The 26,932-nt window shown below is 39.7% G+C and overlaps 1 protein-coding gene across 1 annotated transcript; it reads left to right on the top strand.

Moving 5' to 3' along the window:
* The first annotated feature begins 8,297 nt into the window (after positions 1-8,297).
* Positions 8,298-25,634, top strand: Ca2 (carbonic anhydrase 2). The gene is made up of 7 exons (XM_048358452.1): positions 8,298-8,476; positions 9,599-9,796; positions 18,048-18,166; positions 18,614-18,706; positions 19,712-19,774; positions 21,341-21,496; positions 24,857-25,634. Exons 1-7 carry the CDS (start codon positions 8,443-8,445, stop codon positions 24,974-24,976), a joined length of 783 nt encoding a protein of 260 aa, XP_048214409.1. The 5' UTR covers positions 8,298-8,442; the 3' UTR covers positions 24,977-25,634.
* Positions 25,635-26,932: the final 1,298 nt, after the last annotated feature.

Below are 26,932 nucleotides of genomic sequence, written 5' to 3'. Positions count from 1 at the left end.
AGAAGGTCTAATTTCTACCTTTTAATTTGTTTTCCTTAACAATGAGCCTGTTGTCAAGATTGTTAGGCTCACTAAGCCTCTGGTCCTTCGGAGCTTAATTGATATAAAACATTGATTAGGCCCCAAGGGAGGTGGAGAGTTTCAAAGGACTTGTGAAATAGCCACAGGCTTACACAACAAAGTTCACAATTAGAGGATAGTGGGTTTAGCTAGGCAAAAAACAAAAGCCACCTCAATAATAATAACTCAATATTTGATATATATTTTTAAGATATGTGCAAATGTCTTTCAAAAAACCTTCTTTTTGAAAGGATTTCATGCTTTTCAATGGCAACAAGTATTTGAGACCTAAAAGTAGGTCAAGAAACTACCTGGACTCATTAATTAAAAAGTAGAAAGAAAGGCGACCTCCAAACATTGCTCAAGAAATGATAGTGAACACGATCATGGCCAGTATCATGCCTGAGCAGAGCACACAGCACACCATACATGTTACACAGAGATAGCAGTGTCATTGGGAAGGAAAAGTAGATACCAAGAGCAAGGGGACTGGCGATCTGCAAAACTCTGGCTCAGCTGGGTACTGGGGCCAACAGTGATGTCCATTCTTGTTTTGAATGACACAGCCCCTTGGACATAGATCTTGAACATGATCTTCCAATATAGAATTTAAAAAATATATACAAAAACACCTTGCTATTATATTATAAAACATAGACAGACAATTTTTGCATGTGGAAAAATGAACTATGTGTTCAGGTACTCTTATTTGCTTTCTGCCATGGAGTGGCTCATGATGGATCACCCTGAAATGTGTGGGGGCCTAGAGGGGAGGGCCAATCAAGAATGCTTTGCTGACAATGCCAGGCAGGTGGTGGAGTCTCCTTCTATCTGGTCTACTTTGCTCTGTCCTGTAGTATCTGGGCTTGCTGTTCGTGACTTCATAGCCTTACCAAATAAGCACTACCTCAGAGCAGAATATAATTTCATACAAACCTTAACCAAAATAGAGCAAATAAGACTCTGTCATTAGGAGAAGAGCTCCATAGCACATAGTTTTGACTATCTGGATTTGACCTTGAGTTTGGTGGGGTTTGGATTAGTTATAACTGTGTAACTAAAGATGTAGAAGGAGGAGGAAGCAGAGGAGGAGAAACAGGAGAAAAGGAAAGAAGGAAGGTATGGAGGGAAGAAGGAATGAAGAAAAATATTTCATGGTACTACAGATCAAGTGACGTTCACTATTGTGTTTTTTGTCCTGCATGGAAAAATGTTAGCTTGCTCTTTTTTTACTGAAAGGAAGTCAGAAGAAATTCCCGATATAGGGTGATGATTTATAATCAAAAGAGAAGTTCAATCATGTGGTGAAGCTAGTGTCAATCAATTCAAGCAATTGTGATTGGAGCAGCAAAGTCATCATTGAAAGTGTATCGAGGCAAAAACAAAACCAAACCAGACACTAATCCCAAATTGCAGAGAAACCATTTTGTTTGTTTTTCTATCCAATCCATTAAACAAATTCCCTTGTTCATGAAAGGGAATATCATTGGCAAAGGAAAGGCTCACATTGTGTTGGATGCACACATCATCCCCCCACCCAGATCTTGGGCAAAATGAATTATCACATAAGATTATTTTTCTTTTTTCAGTGCTGGGAGTTGAACCTTTCATATGAAAGGCAAGTGCTCTGCGTGCAGCTGCATCTGTAGACGTTTACATTATAGATATTCTCATGACAGGGTTTTACAACCTGAATACAGCCCACCCCTGCCCCTGTTATCTGAGGGTATACAACCCAAGGTACCTAAAGAATAACTGAAAGAGTATCAAGCACTACACATACTATTTTTCCTTTTTACTTACAGCATTGTCACATACAATTACAGTTAATCTATCACCAGTTTATGCCCTGATGCTTCTTTTGTGTCACACTATTTTGTCCTCAGGGTTGTTTGAGCAAAAGTATACTTGAGCAGTCTATTGGATAACCAGCCTGATTACTGAGTCACTAACACGGAGGCAGCCCATGGACAAAGGAATGATTCACGTTCTGCACAGAACAGAGCAGGACACAATCCGTTTCATCTGACTACTGTACAATCGAGATCTCATAAATCATTTACTTCTGCAACTTGTCATTGAATATTTTCAACCCAATGGCTGACAATGGGTACATCAAGCTACAGAATCTGAAACCACAAATAAAGAGGATCTACTATACAAGTAACATTTTGGGCCAAACCAGTCTTCATGGAGAATGGGCTTTGGTATATTATAGGATGTTTGACAGTCCAGTAGATACCAGTCATATACTTCCTGTCTCCTCAAGCTTGGAAAGCTGAACCCCAAAATATCTCCAGACATGATTGACATCTTAGGGATGGAAAAATTATCACTAGTTGAGCAGTGATGCTCTAAGGAGAGGTGAATTTGTTTGGATATTTCATGGTACCACATGTGGAAGCTTAGAACATAGAATACCTAAAATGCATAACCTTTACATTTTAGCATCTCACTTAATGTTTCTTCCCACTCTGTTTGAAATCTAAAAACTTTTGATTCCATGTTTGAATTCATTGACACCTCTTAAAAATCATGTAGATGGAACTTTTTATATAGAAGTTAAATATTTCCAGTTGGCGTGAAAAAAAACCCAAACACATAGAGTTTGAAAAGCAGTTTGCTAAGACATTTGAATTGGACCACTTGTTAGATGTGAAGTTCATGCTATCTTTCAACACTCCAGTGGTTCGAGGGAGTTCAATAGGAAACTGTAACAATGCCCAGCAGGTTAATATAATTTTGTTATAGAGTCGTGCATCATATATATTGTCATTTGAAGGCAATGAGGCAGGGAGTTTTGCAAGTTCCTTAGTTGGCTCACTGGGGAGAACATGTAGCAGATGGCTAAGGCCTCAAACTCTGAAGTAGGCTGTTTGGTGTCTTACTCTAAATAATGTCACTTCCTAGCTGAGTGCTTGATGTAAGCTAACTTACCTCCATGCCTCAGTGTCCTTGACTGTAAAGTAGGCTGATGCACAACATTTATTATTTTTTTTCAAATTTTTATGATCAAACTGATGTACAGAGAGGTTACAGTTTCATACGTTAGGCACTGGATACATTTCTTGTACTGTTTGTTACCTTGTCCCTCATACCCCCCTCCCTCCTCCCCCTTTCCCTTTCCCCCCTGAGGTGTTCAGTTCACTTACACCAAACAGTTTCGCAAATATTGCTTTTGTAGTTGTTTGTCTTTTTTTACCCTGTGTCTCTCAGTTTTGGTATTCCCTTTCAATTTCCTACTTCTAATGATGCACAACATTTAGAGTTGCACTGGTGCACACATAATTTTCAGCAAATATTATTTGATTCACATGAGAACTCACAAATATTTATTAAATGTTAATTTTTTTACCCAAATTAGAGAAACAAAAAAATCAATTTATTTGTCAATGAAAAGTATAATAACCATTATATCATCTAACCATCCAAAACAACATTCCAGAACTGTACTTTGGTAAGATTTTCTTTCAAATCATAATCTTCTAGAGCTAGAATGTTCCTCTCATTTACAAATAAAGTCAGTGAAATTCACAGACAGTGCTTAAATTGTTCAAGAGGATGACACAAATACATATTGGAGCCAGAATAAAAACTGAGATCTATCATATAACAAAAATTGATTCTCACTTTGCTATTCTATGCCCCTCAACTACAATTACAATATTTCTCATGGAGTAGCAAACAACATATAATTCACATAAATGCACTTATTTAATATCCTGGATTACATTTCACATTTGAGCACTGATACATGAGGATGTGAAACAAATCATATAAAGAATTGAATCTGAACTCTTGGCCACTGTCTCTTCTCCCCTCCTTTCCTCTCTTTTCCTCAGATCTCAGCCTCCTGAGTAGCTAGGATTACAGGCATGAGCCACTGACACCCACCTATTGATTCCTTCCTAATGGAGTTTGCATCATTTTCTTCCTTCCAGAATTTCTTTTAATGGCTTCCTCATGCAATAAATAAAAATGTTTCCTTGGTATAATGACCCTCTTTGCTTGGTCATGACCTGCCAGGCTCTGTGGACTGTATCCATCACTGGCCTCTGGTTTTGCTACTTGTCTCCTCTTCCTCAACACCAATGCTATACTCATAAGCTTTTCTGTTTAGAAACTTCTTTGCTTTGGGTCTCTGCTGAAATTCTCTTTCATCATTCTTGCCTCATTGATTCCTCAAATGTCACTTCGGAGCTAGGCTCTCTCTCTCTCTCTCTTTTTTTTTTTTTTTGCCAGTCCTGGGGCTTGAACTCAGGGGCTAAGCACTGTCCCTGACTTTTTTTTGCTCAAGGCTAGCACTCTGCCACTTGAGCCACAGCACCACTTCTGGCCGTTTTCTATATATATGGTGCTGGGGAATCAAACCCAGCACTCTTGCCACTAGGCCATATCCCAAACCCCTAGGCTCCCTCCTTCTTCCTCCCACTTCCTTCATACTCATTGCTACAGCTGGGAATTCACTTTACTATTGCCTTTTTATTTACTTATTGTTTACTGCCTCCTCCAATCCCTCTGCAAACCCACTGCAGCCAGGGACCCATCTGCTTCACAGCTGTAGCCCTGGCATGTTATTACACTGTTAGCACTAGACAAGAATTGTCAAGTGAATGAAAACACCCATAGTAAATACCAAGCACTCAACAGGAGCTCAAAAAACATGCACCACTAAAAATAATAGCTAGCATCTATTAAGCTGTTATTATTGGCCCTTCATACACATTATGTCATTTAGTCATTAACCAGAGTTCTAGGAGGTAGGAATTGTTATTCTAGGTTTACAAAAGGGTAGTTGAATCTTAACAGGAACATAATATTTTGCCAATGTCAGAGAGCTAGTAAATTGGTTCATACTCAAAACCAGTCTAATTTAAACACAATGTTATTTTTAAACAATTGGCTTATATCAAGTGAAATTGTCATTGCTTCTATTCAGATTAATAAAACTTTCTAAATTAATAGAGCTTTACGCCAGTAGCTACTATATGCCGTTCTGGGGTTTATTTTTAGTAAAGGATATTAGGTACCTAGGGGTACTTAGAATGTAGGTACTGATCATACCCACAGAGGCTTGGCTTAACACTAAAGAATACACATGATAGCGTATGCTCCAAATGCTTCCTTCCTCCCCCCTAGCTTCCACCTCTTCAACCTTGAACCTGCCTGGGATGGTTACTTCTGCATTCCCAGCATACTATGTTATTTAGCACTGTGTAGCAGATCTGGGGAGCCCTCACTTCTGGGGTGCCTTCCAGCTGCAAGTCACTTTCACACACTCACTCACTGAATGCTCACAGCCACATGGTAAGTGCAGCTCTTCGTGCTTCACAAAAACAGGGTGGCGAGTGGAAAAAGGATAATTCACACATATTATATAATATATGCTATTATACATATACATACATTCCCTCTCTCCCTTCCTCTCTCTTGCTTTTTTGGGACCGTTTTTGAATGTAGCCCAGTCTGGCCTCAAACTCTAATTCTCCTCTCTTGAGGCCTCCTGAATATTGGAATTTCTGGTGTGTGTAATCACATCATGACAGGAGGGTAAATTCGGAGGTGGGCTTCAGATCTAGATTTTGAGGTGTTTTTTTTTTTTTCTTTCTTTTTTTGTGTGGTAGTCCAAGTGCTGAGATTACAGGTGTTTGCCCATTAGAATATGTCAGACACCAAATTTCACTTCTAATGGAAACACAAGCACACAAGATATATTATTTTCATTTCTAAAATTCAACTGTTAAGTCTCTGACAGTACAGCCAGAAAATTATAATAGCCAGCAAAGAATGCGTTCAGTAAAATGAAAGTGTCTGATCTACAAGAAGGTCTAAAGCCTGGAAATGGCCTATTAAAAAAACAACAAAAAAAAAACCCCACAACCCCCCCCCCCCACCAAAGTAAAGATAGCCACTGCCCAAGCTCTAAGTGAATAAAGAATAAAAACACATTTGGATCTCTCCTGAGAATCAGAAAGTTAGCCACTTCCTGCTGTGTGGTTAGCATATGACACCACCCCTCCTGGGTGTGGGGAGGCTCAGCTCCCCTAAGCAGTGGTGACAAGGGAAAATCCCCATCACAAGACTCTAGTTGGGCAGTGTTTGAGATTTGTGAGGGGTATTTAGTCATGAAAGATTGCTTCTTCTCCAACTTTGTAGTAAAGCCACAATTAGCTGGAGAGGAAATGAGAGCAAGGCATCCCGCTGCTTTAAGAGCCTAGCTACTCCCACTGAGATCCTTGCTGCCAGCCCACATTACATTCACAGCCTTTGCATTGATCCGTGGTCATTTCCGCAGGAACTGTGGAGTCTCAGTTGGGAGTACCTCTCCTTTGATTTAAGTAAATATTTGATAATAATATAAATAACCCCTCCCCATATACACACACACTATACCAGAATTGAGGCCCTGTAGCTCAGAGGCACAAATAAAAGCTTCTTAACTTGTAAAGACTCTAGGTATCTAAAACATTCCAGTTTTTGTTTTTGTTTTTGTTTTTTGTCTCAGAGTTCCCTGTCTTCCACCTGGATATTCCTATAAACAGAGTAACACAATCTAGTCTTAAAAGAGCAAGGAGATCTACACATGAATCATAGTTGCCTGTGTAGAGCTAGCTGAAATAAATACTAATTCTGAGATAAACATTTAAGGTTTAGTTTTACTGTCATTTATTTACCTTTACCTTTTTCTTAACCTGTATTTTTGGATGTGATATCAAGGCCTACACAAGAAGGTAGACTACAGTCTGCTCAGTCTTAAGTCTGAATTTTATGTCCTCAAAGAGACCACAGAACTCGCCTCCTAAAAATCCCCTCTTAATTTTTTTTTTTTTTGTGGAAAAATGAATTCTCCACTTCAGATCACCTGATTTCTCCACTGGGTTTAGTAAGCACAGGGCCCCAGGTCCACAGGGTTTTTGTGAAAATGTTCTCGTAAAATTAGGATAGGAACTCCAAAACTTTAGGTCAAATAAAATGCTAAAACTTAAAATAATAACTTTATATTCATAGTCAGAAATGTGTAGATCTATGACGAAGCAACCCACTAAGGCAAGTGTCTTAGAATCCTGTAAATCAGATGCTGGGGACCCCTATGTACCTTTAAAAAAAATATTTTAAATGGTACTGGGGAATTAATCCAGAGTCTTCTGTACACTGCTACTCAAGGTATGCTCCTAACCCTTATGTTTCAATTTTTTGACGCAAGGACTCATGCTATCTTTCCCTAAGTAGTTCCCAACCTCGGCTCCAGCTGCCTCTGCCTTTAGAGTGGCTTGAATTACAGGTGTGAGACACAACTGCGGGGGCGCTCAAAAAAGTCCGTGTTATAATTTCTTGGATATGACAGATACAAATTTCCTTTGTCAGCCAGGCCAAAGTCTCACTTCATCCGAAGACATTCTCTTACCTGATTTTTCTGGAAAACACACAAAACTCAGGTCATTTTTCAGATGTTTAGGTTACTTTCAAGCATTAGGTATATTATTAGAAAGACTCCACCACCCCAATAACAACAAAACCTGCTTTGGCTAAAGTGAATTAAGAAGGGAGAGAAGCCTGCGGGGCCCAGTCAGCCACAGCGCACAGCCATCCTGGGTTCCCTAGGTGCAGCAGGCTCCGGGCGGAGGACCCGACGGTGGCGCCTTCCTCGCGGTACCCCACTGCATCCAGCAGGGGGCGCCAGCTCCCAGCGCCGGGCCGCGCGCTCCTCGGCGCCTCAAGGACCGTATCCCTACTTGCCCCAAGGTCAAAGCTCCCAACCGAGCTACCCAGCTCCAGGCCCGGGACCCTAAGCGAGGGAGGCCTCCGAGCCGGGGACTGGCTCACCGCTGAGGCTGATGGGGACGGCAGCGAGGACCCCGGGGCCGGGGATGCGCTCACAATGGGGACCGGGGATCAAAGGCACCCGGGGCCCCGGTCCCAGGCAGTCCTCGCCCAGCGTCCCGGGAGGGGGACGGGCGCGCGCCGCGCTCCGCAACCCCTGTTCCACCGGGGAGCCCGGGAGCCGCCGCTGCCATCGCGCGGAGGGAGGGCCCGGGGGTCTCGCCTCCAGCCGAGGGGAGCCGGGCGGCGGCGGGAGAGCAGCCTCGCAGTCCCGCCGGCCCAGCGCCCTCCGGACGGGCGTTTTCCCCGCCCCCGGCGCCTCGCCAAGCCTGCCCGCCCCAGCCCCGGGAGATCACCTCCGCCCTCACCTCCGCCCCCTCCGCGCCCGGGTCCACCCGGGGTCCCCTCCCCGGGGCCGCCCCCGATCACCATCGCGAAGTTGGCGGGAGCCTATAAAAGCCGGGGACGGTGCGACCCGCGGACACACACGGTGCTGGCGCCCTAACAGCGGCCACTAGACGAGACACCAACTCCTGCCTTGCCCCGACCGCCCGCGCCACCATGTCCCATCACTGGGGGTACGGCAAGCACAATGGTGAGTGCGGGGGTAGGCGGCCAGGGACCCCTATCAGTAAGGTGGGTCGGGGCCCCGTAGCGTCGGCACCTGCTGTTTACTGCGGCTGGGGGGGGGGGAGCGGGGAGCGGGGAAAGCTCAGGTGCGCCCCGGGAGCCCGCCTCGCCCGGGTCCCTGGTGCCCGCCGGGGGTGCCCACATCGCCCCAGCTCCGGAGCACTGTCGAGGAATCCCCGGTGGTGGCGCACGGGACCGGGAGGAAGGGGGACGGACACGCAGCCAGTTCCGCAGGATCCCACCACACCCTCTTCCAGTCCAGCGTCCCGGTTGTCCTAACCCGATCCGGGAACGATTTCTAACGGGAATTGGTAGTTGGTTGCTGTAAACGGAGGAGATCCTCTTCCCCACACACCCAGCTTCTTCTGCAACACCTGTGGCGAGATTTCCCTACACCGCCTGGGCCACGTCCTGGAGCTGGTTTGAACTATTGCTGGGGTTCCTAGGTGTTTCCCCTTCAGTTGTGGAGACTTCCCGTGTTAGAGGGTCGGCCCCTAGGAACTGAGCTTCAGCTTGGCCCCGAATCTAGGTTTCTGAAGCCAGCGGAGAAGGACGGATGTATCCGGTCTATTGTACACATCTTTGGGGGGGGGGGGTGTGGGGCTTCCTGTGTCCCCGGGATCCAGACCATTAAAAGAGGGGAACCTGCGCCCGACAGTGGCTCTGTACTTTGCTCCAGTGTAGAAGGCAGAGGGAGAAACCTGCATCCATTTGGATTCCATAGAGTCTGCATATCCCAGACCCCGACCATAAGCCCTGGACATCGCGCCAATTGCAGTTGCTGAATTTAACGAATAAGCAAACAAAAAGTGGCCAGAAGGTAGTTGGTATTTGTATGGCATTGCTTGCTCCAAGAGCTTTGCGTGTAATCCATAATAATTTTAATAGACATATATAGAAGGTAGATCTATGATATTACCACTAATGAGGGAATGGAAATGCACGTCTTTTACCCAAAACTACTGCACCAGTAAGTAGTGGAGCCACCAACTGACAAGAAGATCATTGCACCTTCCCCCCCATTTTAGGGGTTTAGGCGTTCCCTTCCCCATACTGAGGGATTCAGTAGTATCTTTTTTGCCTTCAGGGCCTGACCACTGGCACCAGGAATTCCCCATTGCCAAGGGAGAGCGCCAGTCCCCAGTGGACATTGACACCAAAACAGCCAAGTATGACCCAGGCCTGAAGCCCCTCAGCGTCAGCTATGAGCAAGCTGCTTCCCGGAAGATCCTCAACAATGGCCACTCCTTCAATGTGGAGTTTGATGACAACCAAGACAAGGCCTGTGAGTGTGCCTGTGAGGCAGATGCTGGGGTTTTTCTTTTTTTTTTTTTTGCGCCCCCCCCCCCCCACAGTTGTGTGGAAGGAAGGAATGGACAGTGTGGTAGGTAATTCCTTGGAGCTACAGTTTATCTCAGGACTCTGAAGATGTTGCTCTGATCTCTTCTTAGGTGCCAGACTACCAGAATTAGGCTAATTACTTCAAAGTCTCCAAGGGCAGCTCCCCCCCCCCCAATATTTCCGTCCTCCTAGTAGGGCAATGAATAGCTATGATATACCTGAGAATAGTCACAAAAGGCAGTGCATGCCTCTGGCGATAACAGGTTAGCTAGCCATCATGACACCTGTCAAAATTTGAGCTTTGCAGATTCTAAAATACTTGTCTTTCCAGGTAGCAGTGAAATAAATGGTCAAAGTTTGGCAACTAATACACCAAAATGCTTGTAAAACACTGTGTTTATGAATTATTTCTCAGTATCAGGCTGGCCTGATAAAGGTATCAGGATACCCTGATAACTACTCAGAAGTTCATTCCACAAGCAAAGATGTTTTTTTAACATTATCAGTCCATTAGTGACAAATCCAATTATCATACGTTGTGATAGGGCTGATTACAAGATGCCCCCAGAATGCTTCTATTTTATTTGCAAACTGGAGATCAATCTCATTTGGATATGGTAGGTGCCTCGTGCTCGCTGGTTGATTTAACTGCCAGTGCCCAATTTTCCTGAGTCCTGTCTTCTGAAGGTCATTGAAGGAAATGATGCTACAAACACATTATGTTTAGTTGTTATTTGGAGGGGAAGGAAGAGGAAAGGAAAAGAAAACATCCAATAACACTGACAAGGTTTTTGAATAATGATCTATGATGCCAGAATGTAATTGAAACCATTTAACTATTCATTAGCTATGCAATATGTTTAGTTCAATTTTGAAAGAAAATCTCCCTCTTCTCTTCTTTAAGATAAATTAGATATCTAGCTTCCTGAAACCATGACTCTGGAAAGCAATTTAATGGGAGAAAGCTGGAGTTAATTTGAGAAATAATTTCAACTTATCTGTTCTTGTGTTTTGTTTTTTAGTATGCATAGAAAAACATAGAAAAATACAAACACATACACGCACATATATTTACATTCACACTTTCCAGCATTATCATGATGGATGTTGAAGATTACAATTTATTGCTTTTCCAAGAATTTCTTCCACTCCAAAGAAACAGCGCTTACATAAATAAACATAAAACAATTTCCTTTTAATGTAAGACTCCTATATTTTTATATGGCCAAAGGAATCAAGATCTTCTACTTGCAAAAATGATGATATAAAATGATGTCAGGGTTAGTCACTCAAAAACCAGAAATGATGAGCTATTTTAGTGAGTAGCAGCCACTGTGAAATGGCTATTGTCAGTGAGTACTCTGCCCAGCAAATTACACACCTCTTGGATACTACAAAGAAATTGGTCATCCAAAGGGTTTTATTTATGTTTTTAACAATAAGAAGCAGAAGGAACCAGATGAGGGAATTCCCTAAATTCTTTAAAAAGGTGATTGTGAAATAGATTGTTCCCATAATGTGTATTACTGGAAAGTGAATTTCAGTTAGTAGTGTGGCAGTGAGCATCAGCTGGATGTGAGTTCTACCTCTATCAACTAACAAGCTTCCTGAACTCAAGAATGGTAGTAACTTCTCCAAGTTTCAGGAGTTTTTTGTTTTGTTTTGTTTTGTTTTGTTGTTGTTTTCCCCTGGTTGTGAGGCTTGAACTCTGGGCCTGGGCACTGTCCCTGAGCTTGTGATATCAAGGCTTGCACTCTACCACTTGAGCCACAGTGCCACTTCCAGTTTTCTGGTAGTTAACTGGAAATAAAAGTCTCATGGACTTTCCTGCCAGGGCAGGCTTTGAACTTCAATTCTTAGATCTCAGCCTCCTGAGAGGCTAGGATTATAGGCTCCAGGCACCAGTGCCTAGCTGAGTTAGTATATGTAAAAGATCACAATCTTACATATAGCATAAAGCAATTCCTCAATAAATAGCCACTGTTTTTATGGTTACACACCTCTTCGCTACTCTCGTTGGGCAATTGGTGTAGTTTTTATGCTCGTGATAAGATCTCTGAAGAAACTTTGCTTTCATCAGCTTTAAGATTAGATCACATCAAAATAGATCAGTTGCTACGTATATATGACTGTATAAAATGATGCTAATTGAAATGAACTCCAACAAGGTAACAAACAGTACAAGAAATGTATCCAATGCCTAACGTATGAAACTGTAACCTCTCTGTACATCAGTTTGATAATAAAAATTTGAAAAAATAAAAAAAAAAGAAATGAACTCCAAGATACAGAAAAAAAGATTAGTTCACAATAGCATTTAAAGCTTTTGTTTTTACATATTCCAAGATATTCTCTTTCCCATTTTAAACATACTGGTTTTATTCATGAAGGTATTATATGTTTGATTATGATTATGTTAACTTTTGGTGGATTAATTTCTACATAAGCACTAACTGATGGGAGTGAGCCATAGTTTTCTATTTCTTACAGTGAATCTAGCCATGTTGAGGTTGTGACATAGAGTAAAAACAACTGGTTTAGACAGAGGTTCTAACCCATGTCACTTAGAGACACAGGTCACCTAGTTCATATATATATATATATATCTGTGTGTGTATATATATATGTCTATATCATTAATAACTACAGTTACATGCCTGGTGGCAGGATGAAGGCCTAGTCCCTCTCTCTGTATCCTCAGGGCCCAACATCTGCTGTCAAGTCTAAAATAGGACATAGAAATACTAGACACTGACAACTGCAAAAAGGAAGTATTCCAAGGAGCTGCAGAAACATAAAGGGAACTTAGGTATTTGATTGGGTATGGCAGAAAAGAGTTTCCAGGGTAAATAGGGCTTATGTAGAGGTTTGAGAGATTTATTTATTTTGATTTATTTATTTTAAGGAGACCATATGCAAAGGGAAATAGAAAATACTTAAGAGATCACCTGTATGTACTCTAGAAAGGCAAGAAAATATAGTGAAAACAAGGGTCAGCCATGAATATTAGAAAGACTTGTTCTCCTCTGCTTCCAAAAGACTCCTTTGTAATTGTGTCCCTATTTCTCTTAGTTATTTTGGCTCAACAAGAATTCAGAATATATTAAAATGTTGATTTCAAAGCAAAACCCTTTTACAAACTTAGAATAATCATAGGACATAGAAAGACACCTTTTAAACTTTTTAAAAACAAGAATCCTAGTTTCTGAAAATTAGGACAAATGGTCGAGAAAAAGTATAGTCAGTCTATTTAACATAAACATGAAGAGAAAAAGTTCAAGAATTTAACTTGCTATGGCTTCCCTTTCAAGTTTATTAAGTGACAGGCCCTTAAAAATTGAACTTGTATGAGAATTGTTGAATAATGACCATATTTTTAAACATTCAGTTTGCACACACCATGTTTCAAAAGCTGATATGTGTTTCCTGTACACTCATGTCTAAAAATAATTCATTCAATTTTAGCTATTTAATTTTTTGAAACTTAACTACTCTTTTTGTTAGGAGCTATTTTTATTATGCTAACATTTGCAGATATCCTTTCCTTCTTTCTTTCTGCATAAATGCTTCTGTTCGTTTACTGCAACCCTTTCCTCCATGAAATTTTAGCTTTCTAGGTCTCAAGAATTTAGGTTTTCTAATATGTCTTAAATATTATCATATACCAAAAGGTAACTACTTGGGTGTCAGGAACTGAGCTGACTTGACTGTTTACTGCTGTGTTTAAGTCTACATTTTAAATGTGGAGTTAATAAGCTTTTTCTACAAGGTTGGGTTAATGTTCTAATTAGTTTTTTAAAAAAATCTTTGAGTAATCACCTTAAATTCATGGAGAAAATGGTAATACTTTTAAGCTTAGAAAATATATTAAAAACAACTCTCTGCTTTGAGATGTTTTATTGTGAACTTTATCTGGGAGAAAAGTCAAATTATTAACTCCTGCTCACTTATTAACTTGTTAATAAGTTTAAAACTCCTCTGTATTGTTGCAAAGTTAAGAGTAAATATTGGAAGCCAAGGCTGGAATTGTACAACTCTCTACCTGATTGAAAACTGGAATAATTTTTATGTGTTTATGTGAGTTTAAGAGAAAAAGAAAGAAGGAAACCAAGTGGGAGAAGTTCACCTGTGCTTTCAGGTCAATGATTGTTGCTGTGACACAATGAATGGATCTTTGTACGTGGGTCCAGCTTGATTTGCAGAGCCTTTCATTTTGAAATTGTAAAATTTTCCATCCATAAGCAATCATAAATTAAAAAGAATCATAACAAGTGGAAAGGCTTTTCCTGCACATGACTGATGATGTCAGCCTCATCCTTAAAGCCTAGACACTGACCAACGCTTTCAGTACCATAGTCATGAAGAGCACCAGGTTTCCTCCTTGTAAATGCTGTGTAGCTTAAGCTAAAACTTCTGTTCTCTTGAGTTTTGACCATGTTTACCCAGTAAACATGATAGCTAAATATCTATTTATTTGGAAGAATTAGAATAGGGCCATGTCTCCTCCCCCAGATCATTTTACATTGACTTGTAACACTGGGATGATGATTGACTATTGTCAAGAAGCAAAACTTGCATGATTTAATCATCAGTAAAAACAATAAAGCATGATTTAAATTTTTTCCTGGCTACTCATGGAGAAAATTCAGTTCCTAGTAATGCCATGTTTTCGGTGGAATTATTCATTTGCATCATTGATAGGAAGTTTCTTAAATATTACGTTTTAAAGTAAAGAAAATCAGTTGCTTATTTATATTCTGCATCTTAAAAAGATTGCTGGCAAGCATTAAAAGTCTATAGTTTATTAACAATTGTGTCTTAAGTAGTAATACTGTCTGAGAAGAATAAAAATTTTAAATGCTAAATTCCTTGTTTTTATTTTAGATGTAGAGTGTGATTGATGCATTATTACTGAATTGCCTACTATTGACAAAAAAGTGTAATTGGCTGGATCTTTTGTGTTGAGACTGACTTTTAGTTAACTTTGAAAAGGTTGGACAGCAAATTAGAGAAGAAAACCCCTTGCCATGTCTCCACCCCTCATGGAACGTGTCATAATAGATCATGGAATTTGTATATCCTCCCAAAATCTGTGACTATATTTCACAGAGAAGAAAATGTTGCCAACAAGTTTTGCTATTTTTAAGATGTAATTTTTCACTAAAGAATATTTTGTTTGAACTAGGACAGTTTAGAAAATGGTATCCAACAATCAAAATAAATAAACAGATCTGTAGATCATAACCTCTTGTTTTTCACAAAGATATACTCTTTATTATAAATTATGACAATTTAAAAGTATAGCATTTTTTTGTTTTGTTTGCTTGTTTTGTGATATCATTTCACTGTATTGGCTATCCTAGTCTTTACCTTATGATCCTCCTGTCTCATCCTTCCTAGTTCTGGGATGGTAGAGATATGCCACCACAGCTGGCCTGAATTCATGTTTTTGAGGGATGTCACTGAGTAAATTCCATGATAAGAATTCTCTGAGAGGGGCTGGGGATATGGCATAGTGGCTAGAGTGCTTGCCTCCTATACATGAAGCCCTGGATTCGATTCCCCAGCACCACATATACAGAAAACGGCCAGAAGTGGCGCTGTGGCTCAAGTGGCAGAGTGCTAGCCTTGAGCAAAAAGAAGCCAGGGACAGTGCTCAGGCCCTGAGTCCAAGGCCCAGGACTGGCCAAAAAAAAAAAAAAAAATTCTTTGAGAAATAAACTGCTAGTTAAAAAAGACAGATTTTTCTTACTGTAACAATTTATTTTTAAGAAGTTCATTACTGTATGTAATTCCAATGGATTTCTAGGCTGCATAGCAACAAGTTGCGGGTTGGAGGCTAAAACAGGTATCTAGTGACAATAGAAGCAAACAAAATGTATTTAATCATTGAATCAGAGCTCCTTTAATTTTTTTTTAGTGTTCATAAAGCCTTTTAAAAGCTTAGTTAAATACACTCTTGCCTAATTCTATATGTTCTTTATAACAAGTCCACTAGGGTAGTGTTTGGGTTTGCAAGGAGGAGAATAAGAAATAGTAAACTTTTCTTGATAGGATCCAAGCATGATTCTCTGCAGAGGGAATCTTTATAACCACTAATATTTACAAACATTGGTTTTTTTGGTTGCTCAATATAGTTTTATTGAGTTACCTTTGCTACTTAGAACTCATGATGTTACAAATAGCATTTGTTTATAATTAGCCAATTGACTTTTTGGATTTGGAGAGTTATTATGCAATTATGATATAGTTATCCATCACTATATAGTTAGCCATCATTATTTAACTTTTTTTTTTTTTTTTTTTTTTTTTTGCCAGTCCTGGGCCTTGGACTCAGGGCCTGAGCACTGTCCCTGGCTTCTTCTCACTCAAGGCTAGCACTCTGCCACTTGAGCCACAGCGCCGCTTCTGGCCGTTTTCTGTATATGTGGTGCTGGGGAATCGAACCTAGGGCCTCGTGTATCTGAGGCAGGCACTCTTGCCACTAGGCTATATCCCCAGCCCCATTATTTCACTTTTAAGGGCATTTTTTTAAATGAAAAGGGGCAAATCATTTCTGAAAATGCCTAGTTTTGAGGACTGAGATTTTTTTCTTACAGATTATCAGGCAAAACTAAATGATTATGTTTAGTTTCTTTTGAGTTTCAGAAGGTGAGACTTTATCAGAATACATCTAAATTGATGACTCTTAGTATATCTGTAATACGACCCCGTTTCTGATTCATTCTTTCTGTTTTCTGTCTCCCTGTGTTCTCCTGACTGAGCTTGCAGTCAGAGGTTGTGACAAACCATAGGAAGGCCACATTGCTCAAACACTTGGCTTTAATTTGATATATGGGCCTTGCTATCATGTGAGCATAATATATAAGTGAAGTTAAGTGAAGCAAACTGGTTATTATATTTTCTTTGTTCCTTTATTTTGTAAAGCCAAAATAGATTTTAGCTCATCATTTTATAGAATTAAAATGAAAAAACAACAACAATAACAAAACCAAGGATAAGAAATCATGCTAGAAACAGCAGATGTTTTAATTCAGTAGTAGAGAAATAATATAGTACAACTAAACTACTTTTAAAGCTTTTAAGTATAGGAATTAAAGTCCAGTAATACATATAATTTAGGTTACAAAGATTTCTTATAATGATTTCCCACTTTGTAATCCTTTTTCCAAACACAACTTGTCAGTTATCAACAGAGATGCAGGGTTTTTTTTCTTTTTCCTTTTTTCTTTTTTTGCCAGTCCTGGGGCTTTAGGAGTCAGGCCCTAAGCACTGTCTCTGGCAGCTTCTTTTTGCTCAAGGCTAGCACTCTACCTCTTGAGCCACAGCAAGATTTCCAGCCTTTTCTGTTTACATGGAGCTGAGGAATTTAACTTCATGCATGTTAGGCAAGCACTCTACTCACTAAGCCACATTCCTAGCCCCAGAGATGCAGTTTAAGAAGGTAATTTCTAATATCAAGTTTATTGAATAAACTTAATACCAGGATGGTAGAACTTGGAATAGTTAAAAAAAAAAGGCTTTAGAGATAATACAGCATATTACATTTCATAGTGAAAATGACAAATTATCAATGAAGAGATAAACAGTTGAATATTTCACAAATGAAGAAATTAGGGGGTCAAATAGATTTGATAATTATTAAGAGGATAAAGCCAGTTAAAAACTGTTAAGGATAACTACATTTGAAATCTCATGATCAATGGGATGCTTCCTCACAAATCCTGGTATGTCAGGAGAGGTGTCAGAGGTCAGCTAAACAGTTCAAAGGGCAGTTATCAGGCTGTTTACACTGGTGTTCAGCAGGCCAGTGCATTAGCAAGTAGTTGCCTGGGCTTTTCCCAAGTGATTCCTAGAGGAAATATGAATTCCATTTAAAATTTCCACCCTTGGAGCCTGAACTTGTGACTCCAAAAATGAGCCCATTGTGCTTTGCAAAGGAGGTGGGGGGACAAGCCTCCATCCTTCGGGCAGCAGATGCAAGGAACACTGTCCATTCAATCATTAATTTTCATGGAGGGTAAATATGGGTGACCTATAGTTTGTACTATAAAACAGGTTTAAAGGTGATCCTATTTAATAGAGGCATGTTGTGTTGTGTGTGTATCTGTTTGTGTGCCTGTGTGTATGCATTCACAAAGGTGTGTGTACGTGTGTGCATGCAGATATATTACATGCATGTGTTGCCATTTTAGTGCTGAAAGGAGGTCCCCTGGATGGCTCTTATCGGCTGGTTCAGTTTCACTTTCACTGGGGCTCCTCTGACGGCCAAGGCTCTGAGCACACTGTGGATAAAGTGAGATATGCTGCCGAGGTAAGGCATGATGTTTTCAAAAGCTTCCTTTGTCTATTTTCATTCCCTCCAAATGAACCATTTCTTTTGCAAGGGACCTTCACATTTATTTCTTAGAACCTTCAACAATGATAATATAATGAAGGTGGCAAAACTTTCTCTAGCTTGTCTCTACTTGGCAATAAGTAAATAAATTCAAATGAGAGGAATCTCTTTAAGTATACACCTAAAAGTAAGATGTATGCTATTTTTTTGAAACTCTGCTTTGTCTTCCTGTAGAGCTGGTAAAAATCACTTGCAATCATATAAGTAGTGGGTAATTAAAATAACAATGAAGAATTTTGATTTAAAGCATCTTGTTTTCACTTTTGTAGTAATCTTTAGCTATAAGAGAAGCTCATTGGATGAGGCTTGTTCAGGCTTCTGTATCAAATCCTTCGTTGTGGTTTTTGTCTCCCATGACTTTAGCTTCACTTGGTTCACTGGAACACCAAATATGGAGACTTTGGAAAAGCTGTGCAGCACCCTGATGGCCTGGCTGTTCTGGGTGTGTTTTTGAAGGTTAGTTGATAATCCAATCCTTTGCTCTCGCTCTTTTTTTTTTTCTTCTTATTTTCAAGAAAGATTCAACAGCCAGAACATTCCTAACAGAAAGGAAATTCTACAAAAGAGCCCAGAAAACACTTTAGTTTTGGAAGACTTGTTTCCCCTGCCACTTCTTCATGCCTTCTTTCTCAGGCCAGAAAAACAATCAGAAGAAGCACTGACTAGACACAATTCCCATGTAAATGTGAAGAAGGGAAAGAGGTGAATTGCAGGTGACTAGTAGGTGTTGTGTTATTTTTACTTAACCCTAAGCTACTGAAGTATCATTTTACAGAAGACAGTGATAAAGTAAGATCAGTCTAGGGGGTTGGGGTGTCAAGAACATTGTTTCAGGATGGGCAATTTATGGCCAACAGTGAGACTGCCCAGATTGAACTGTTGAGCTATTTGTAAAGAAGAGAGCGAACAGTGAAGGCAGGGGATTCATGAGCCCTGACATCATAAGCTGAGGTGGGAGCTGCAGGTGTCTATGAAGTCCTTCTATGAAGGATAACACAGAGAAGGAGATGATGAAGCTGCTCAGGACATAGCTTTTAAGGCAATGGGAAGATACTGATTAAATGAAAGAACACAGGAGTCAAGGGATATCAGGAAGGCTAGAGGGCACGAAGGATGCCAATGCAGGATTCTATCAAGAATGGGAGACAGTATGTAAAATCCCTTGAGGAGGTTAGGTAAGGTAAGCACTTAAGTATTCTTTGTTTTAGCAGCCTGAGGTCACAGGGGACATTTGAGAAGGTGGTTTCAGGGGAATGGTAAAGGCAATAGCACAGGCAGGTTGAAGATTCAGTAACAGTAGGGGAGGCTTCAGTGTCACTGTCTTCAAGTTAAGACGAATGTGTGGTATGTCAGCAGTGGTAGATTCACTTCACTTTTTGGAGAAAGTGTATGACGGGGTTATCCAAATAAAAAAAAGTCATAATCTTAACTGGTTATAATATCTTCTTTCTTTGGTTTTAGGTCGGCAGTGCTACAGCAGGGCTTCAGAAAATTCTCGATGCATTGGATTCAATTAAAACCAAGGTAAACTAGTTTGTGGCTACTTTCTAAGATTATCTGTTTTTAGCAATACTCCAGTTCTTTTTGAAGTTTCCTTTGATCAGGTAAGAATTGTAGCATGCATGGGAAACCCCAGCTTCTGAAGAAGCAGAGATCAGGAGAATGGAGGCAAAAAGTTAGCCAGAACCAGTCTTAATTAATAAGCCAAGTGCTGCAGCATGTGTCTATGGTCCCAGCTAAGGGATGAGGTAGGGTAAGTAAGGGCTGTACATACGAGGATCATGTCATAATCTGACGCTAGTCCTGGGCAAAAGTATAATGCCCTTGCTAGAAATTTTAACTAAAAGCAAAAAGGACTAAAGTTGTGACTCATGCCATAGAGGGCCTGCCTAACAAGTGTGTGATCTTGAGTTCAAACCCTAGTACTGCCAAAAAAGAAAAAAATAATTGTATTTGGATGAAGAGTTAATAAAGATACAATTTGCTTGTATTTGTAATTAACATTTATGTCTGCAAAAGTCAACCCTAATTCTAGTGTACATCTAATACTACGAGTTACTTAATCTTGCTTCCATATATAAGAGACAGAGTCTCATGATGCAAGCAGACTGGAAGATTTTTCTGGATAAATTATTCACTCATTGCTGAGTACCTTGCTAGTGCTAACCACTTTGCTAATCCAAGCAATATAGTGATGAACAAGATCAACAAGGCCTTGCTTCATGGAGATTTCTTTTCTATGACCACTGTAATGAAGTCCATCTGTGTTTAAATTATCTTTGCGACATAGCTGTGTTGATGTCACTGAATGTCTATTTAAATGGTAGCAATCCCTTCCTGTGATGGTGAACCCATCCCCAGTAGCAACCCTACCTGTCAAAGCACTTTCTCAAATGCAAACAGCAGTGAGCTTCTGAAATGTGTATTCTTTATTTCTGCCCTGACTTATCTTGATCCTCCTTCCACAGGACCCTGCTTAAAGTCTGTCTTATGTCCTTTGGCCCACCCCAGGCTAATTATCTCTAGTTGTGTTTATTTATTCTCATGTGACAGTAACCTAATCTTTGTGCAATATAGTTCTATCCCTGCTACAACCTAATTCCACTTTCAATAAAGCCTTCTTGTTTGCATCTTTTGTTTGAATGAGTAGTGTCCAGAGCTGAATGTAGTTGTTTAATTCTAACCAAGCTGTCATATATAGCATAGCATTTACTTTCTCATTAAACATGCTATGTTTTTGCTACTGCATCTCCTAATTGTATTATTATTATTCTAGTCTCAGCTCAAATACTGGGTATGACCAGTTAATGATGTAACTGAAAGCATAAGAGATTATTTTAGGCAATAAGATGGAAACTGGACTTGTGAAGCCAATAATCAGTTGGGTTTGCTCCCTACATGCCAATTTACATTTCCAAGTCAAATGTCTCCTGTTCTTTTCTTCTCATCTTATTTTCACTAGTAATTCTGGAACCTCTGTGTCTACAAAAAGGCTTCTGGCTATGTGAGAGCAATAGAGCTGTTTGTTTGGTGCCCTCCCACTAGTCTTTGCTGATCACGTGATGGTTTTGCCATGTGTTTGCCTGACAGGGCAAGAGCACTGACTTCACTAACTTTGATCCCCGGGGGCTCCTTCCTGGAAGCTTGGACTACTGGACCTACCCAGGCTCTCTGACCACCCCTCCTCTTCTGGAATGTGTGACCTGGATTGTGCTCAAGGAACCCATCACTGTCAGCAGTGAGCAGGTCAGGTTTTTAAGGGAGAATTATGTTTAGAGGTGTGGAATATTTGGCTAAAGAGCTTAGTCTTTGGAGTTAGGTGGACCTGCGATTTAATCTTTCTCCTGCTGCTTCTGGCCCTGAAACAGCACTTAGTAAATAAAGAGGATTTGTAAATATTAGTCAGTAACTACAACCTTAGGCAGTTTGTTTAATCTGTGCAATTCCATGGTCATTGTGAGAATTAAATGAACAAAGTATTCATCAGCTAATGAATGATATTCTTTTGATCAGCTATGAGAAGATTGAGGCCCCAAAGAATGAGATTCATATTCATGGTTTCCTAAATATCAGTGACACTTCCTAGATTCATGATTCAGGAGGTTATTACAGTTTTGAGGTATATAAGAATGCATTTCTGGTAGAGAACCTCACCTTCCTAGCAAGCATAAGGCCTTGAGTTCAAGCCCCAGTACTTTATTTTTTTCTTGTACATTCTGTCATTGCATAGTTAAATTGTGGGAATTGGACTTGTTTTTTTTTTATCAGTTTGAAAAGGTTGAATTTTGATAATTTAAAAAGCGAGTCAGCAGCCAGCTGTTTTTAATTGTGTGACTTAAACCTACACATTTTAGTACCATAGAAATTTTAAGTCCACAAGATACAAGATGATGTTGTCTCACTTTTTCACTTCATTGCCTACCATTGTGTTGACAGACAGAGTGTAGGAAAACTGAAGTGCTTACCACCCAGTTACCTCATGGCAGAAGAATTCCATTCATGTGGTCTTCTGTAGAATATTAATTTATTAATACTAGAGATAACATAGATATTCTTTAGAGGGAATATATATGTAACTGAAAACTTACACATAAAAGCTAACCAAAAAATGAATATGCTTAATTTGTATTTGACTTGTAAATTGGCATTTCACTTATGATATTTGATCTAGCATCTTACAGTAATAGTATAAGGAAAGATTATAATGTCACTTCATACTAGTAGATTGCAGCATTTTGAATTATAATTGAAAAACATGAAATTCTTTTTCTCCTTTCATCAGGAACAATCCAACTTGAGATCCAAAGTCTTCCATTGATAACTACTGTAAAAAAATAGGTTTACTGTATACATATGCCCATACACAAAAATACAAAAGCAATTGCACCTCTTTATTAAACATTGTCCTCTAGATTTGAATGTAGAAATATATATCAAACTGGAAGTACTAATAGTATATACTGGAAAGTATCAATGGTAGGAATATTTTTCATATCATGTAAAAACAATCTTAAGGTATCTCGTAGTGCAACTCAGAATGCCAGAGCACAAGTTCTCCTCTTTATGATTCCCTTTATTTTGTGTGATGGTATTTTTACCATTCAGATAGTTGTAAAAGCACTTTGAAGATCACATCAGATATAACTACCACTCCAAATAGAAGAAAAGTGTATCCATTGGTTCCCTAGGAATAGAAAATCTTTCTCCTGAAAGCCCTTAGCAAACCTGTCACGTCTCACTAGCTAACTTTGTGCTTCTTGCTCACCACTAACCCGGGCTCTAGCAACAGACAATGGTCCCATGGATAGTTAATACCCTCAGATTTATACCCTGTGACTTAAAGGGAGGATAGATGTCCATTAATGAGAAAGCATTGGGGTAGTGATTTTTAGGTCAACAACATAAGTATGTCTGCTAGATTCTCTTAAATTCCGTGCTCAAACTGTCTCTTTGATGCAAAAAGAAAAAAATGAGTGAAGGTGGATCACACCTGCAATCCTAGCTACCTGTTGAAATGGAGAAGATCATAGTTAAAGCCCAGAAAAGCATTTCTAGGACCTTTTCTCAACCAATTAAAAGCTGGGTGTGGTGGCCTGTACCTATCATCCCAGCAATTCAGAAAGTATAAATAGGAAATTCGAAGTCTAGGCCAGTCCAGGTATGAAAGTGAAACCCTATTCAAAAAATAGTAAAAGCAGAAAGGTCTGAGGGTCATGTCTCAAGTAGTAGAGCACTTTTCCTGGCAACTTCAAGGCCCCGAGTTCAAACTGTAGTGTCATCAAAACAAAAGAGTCAAATTGACCAACATAAGAATGTAAACGATGTAAAGGGACTGACTATAAGCCACTTATACTGGTTTAATCAAAATATTTGATCTGAGTATATTTTTAAAGTAGACTCATATTACTGGGATTCTGTTGTAATGAATCAACCCTAGATATCCTTATACAGCTAACTGCACATGCTCCAAGAGTTGAACTACATCCATGTTGACTTTATAGGAATAATGGAAGAAATATTACTACACGAAGAGATCAAGTTAAAAACTACTGGTCCAGGGCTGGGGATATGGCCTAGTGGCAAGAGTGCCTGCCTCATATACATGAGGCCCTGGGTTCGATTCCCCAGCACCACATATACAGAAAATGGCCAGAAGTGGCGCTGTGGCTCAAGTGGCAGAGTGCTAGCCTTGAGCAAGAAGAAGCTAGGGACAGTGCTCAGGCCCTGAGTCCAAGCCCCAGGACTGGCCAAAAAAAAACCCAATTAAAAAAAAAAAAAAAACTACTGGTCCATGAACTTCCATGTTAATTTTCAAACCATTCTTCTTTACACAGATCAAGTCTTGCTAAGGAAAAGAAAAAAAAGTACTCCATCACAATCTCAGAAAAAAAGTAGGAGGGCTACTGTTTCAGAGTGCTTCTGTCACAGTATAAGACAAGGAAATAAACACAAGTTTTAAAGGGTATATAAACAAGCCAGTCACAAGTGTTTAACGTAGAATATGCAGCAGGACCTAGCATGGGCAAATATATTCCTGAAAAAATATAAATAAATAAATAAATATATATATACACACATATATATGTATTATATATTATCTACTATAGAGACAATATATACACATATAGAAATGCTAGCAGATTATATATGCTAGTGGATAATTTGGCCTTTGGAGCTTATAGATCCTCAGCCCTTTATCAGATTCTATAGATGCTGTAGTTTACCTTCTCTGGCTCAGAAAAAAATGAACAAAACACCTTTAGTTTGAATCTAGTATTGCTATTTTGTTCAATGTATTAGAGATATGAATTTATAGACTTTTGATGTTTGATTCGAAATGTAAGAAAAACAAGCACACTGAAAATTTCCTTTAAAATGACTCCAGTGGTTTCATGTATTTTGTATGTAAACTGATTTCCTACATGAAATCATACATGAGTAATATATACACATAAGCACATATTACCTACTAGGAATCAAATTGAGCAATGGTCATTGATGCATGGTACTGTGAATATGGGAGACTACTTCCAGGTACAGCACAAGTATCCAAGTCCTGTGAAAGATTAATTTTTAGTTTAGTTTTGTTTTTATTGTGTCTTGTAGATGTTGCAATTCCGCAAACTTAACTTCAATGGAGAGGGTGAACCTGAAGAACTGATGGTGGACAATTGGCGCCCAGCTCAGCCACTGAAGAACAGACAAGTCAAAGCTTCCTTTAAATGAGGAGGCTGGAGAGCTGGTGTCCAAGCAGCGACTCTTCCGGTGTTTCTCAATAGCTCAGCACAAGTCTACCTTGGTGATTTGGACCCCAGCTGCTTTGTGTCTGGTCTCGTAGATCCTTCATCTCTCACCTGTTGTGCTTACTAATAAATGTGAAGAGCAAGAGCAAGAGTCATACCTGAGGGAAGTACTGGGAGAGTTGATGCGTGCTTTATTCCATAGCCCTTTTGAAATGGGAACCAAATGCAAAGGACAGAAATGTGACTTTGTCCACAGCATGCAGAGTGAATGCTCTTTTTAAAACATAGGAATGTAGAATGGTTGAGTGCAAATCTGTATTAGGAAACAAATTGGATTAAGTAAGTAAACCAGGCCAAATAGTAATGATTTTCTGTACTGTGAATCAGATAAAATAAGCGCTCATGATTCTATGATGTTATATTAATGAAAGATATTTTTCAAATTCTTATATATTTGTAGCAAAGTTATCTTAAATGTGAATTATGTTATACTTTAGTGACTTTGGAATTCTAGAATGAAGTGACTGAAGTGTGAACTATAAAATTGTAATAGTTGTGATACAGAGTATATTTCCATTCAAATATCATAACTTAATAAATATTGTATTTTCGATATATTCTCTAATAAAATTCAGAATTAAGTTCTGGATTCTTTTCTTGTATGTGTGCAGTAGGCAGCAACAGAGGGATCAGTTTCTATTTTTGCAATCCATAGTAAGACAACATGAGTGGCTTACTCATAATTGACAAAGATTCCTTAAGGGAAAAACCCAAGAAGTCATTTACTGTGGGCCAATCATGGCTTCCAGAGCTTTGTGGACATTGACTCATGCAATCACATGGCAGCACTGTGGAGCTTGGTCCTGCAAGAGGAAGAGAGCTAACCACATGTAGTGAGCTAGAGAAGGGGGAGGAAATAACGTCTATTTTATTTTAAAAAGGGGGAAATCAAATGATGGTGGGAATTAAAAGAATAATATCAGTATGGTAAGTTCTGTTACAGATAAAAAGAAGAATGAATAAGTGGGATAAAATCTCCCACGCTTAAGCTTTTTTCTAGATTTAGTTCTGCACTTCCCGCATATGATGTTTGTTAAATTTTTGTAGCACCACATTTAACACATAGCTCAGTTCCAACACTTTGGGGGTGAAAACTTGTTATTATAGATTGCAAACAATGCCATTCATCTGCTTCCTTAAAGCATTATTCTGTGATTGGCTTTGAATCCCAGCTCTCCCAAACCTTTCTGGCTCTGAGTATAGAAGAATGATGCCCAGGATCAGACTCATCTCTAGTCCTCCACCTTCGGGTTGTTGGAAACTGCAGGGCATATTTCAACCAAAGGATTTTCTTAAGATCTCTTATTCTCCATTCATACCAGCCCCCACAGATGTTGTTTCTCTGCAAGGTGACCCCAAATCCTTGTCACCTCTGGCATGGGATAGCTGGGTTAGGCTGATGCAGGGCTGATCTCCTGTCGTACAGCTCATTTCCTCTGATGTGTGGCAATAGCTACAACTGAATGCTCCTGTCATTATCCCTAGTTGCTAACTCCCCATAGTCTCTTAAGGCCCCAAGAAAAGGTCCAGGTGAATCAGAAGTCCCTGTTGGGTGCAAAGATCACAAAGGGCACCCTGCCTCTTCTAAGGTCTTGTCTTTGCTTAGCCACCCATATTTGATGAAAGTGTAGAGGAAGCAAGGACACTGGCAATTGACATCTTTTCTTGCTTTTTCTTCCCCTCTCTCTACTGGAAGAGAAAAGGTAGTCTGTGGAAGGGCTGCTTCTCTCACACCTTGTTTTCTGAAGGTTCAGTGGTATGGACCCTTTCCCAGAACTATAATAGACAAAAGCTCAGAAAGAAAACTCCTTTCACAATAGGATAAAGTGCATCCCAAATGATTTCAAAATTAGTATCTATGTGACCACAGATACCAAAG

Source organism: Perognathus longimembris, chromosome 12 (genome assembly GCF_023159225.1).
Source record: "Perognathus longimembris pacificus isolate PPM17 chromosome 12, ASM2315922v1, whole genome shotgun sequence".
NCBI lineage: Eukaryota > Metazoa > Chordata > Mammalia > Rodentia > Heteromyidae > Perognathus > Perognathus longimembris.
The sequence above is the reverse complement of the archived record's forward strand: the minus strand, read 5'-3'. Positions and strand labels throughout refer to the sequence as shown.

Coding starts and splice junctions, on each gene's coding strand:
- Ca2 (XM_048358452.1), top strand. CDS start 8,443: ATGTCCCATCACTGGGGGTACGGCAAGCACAATG. Junction 18,167..18,613: donor AAGTGAGATATGCTGCCGAG/GTAAGGCATGAT, acceptor CCATGACTTTAG/CTTCACTTGGTTCACTGGAA. Junction 21,497..24,856: donor TCACTGTCAGCAGTGAGCAG/GTCAGGTTTTTA, acceptor TGTGTCTTGTAG/ATGTTGCAATTCCGCAAACT.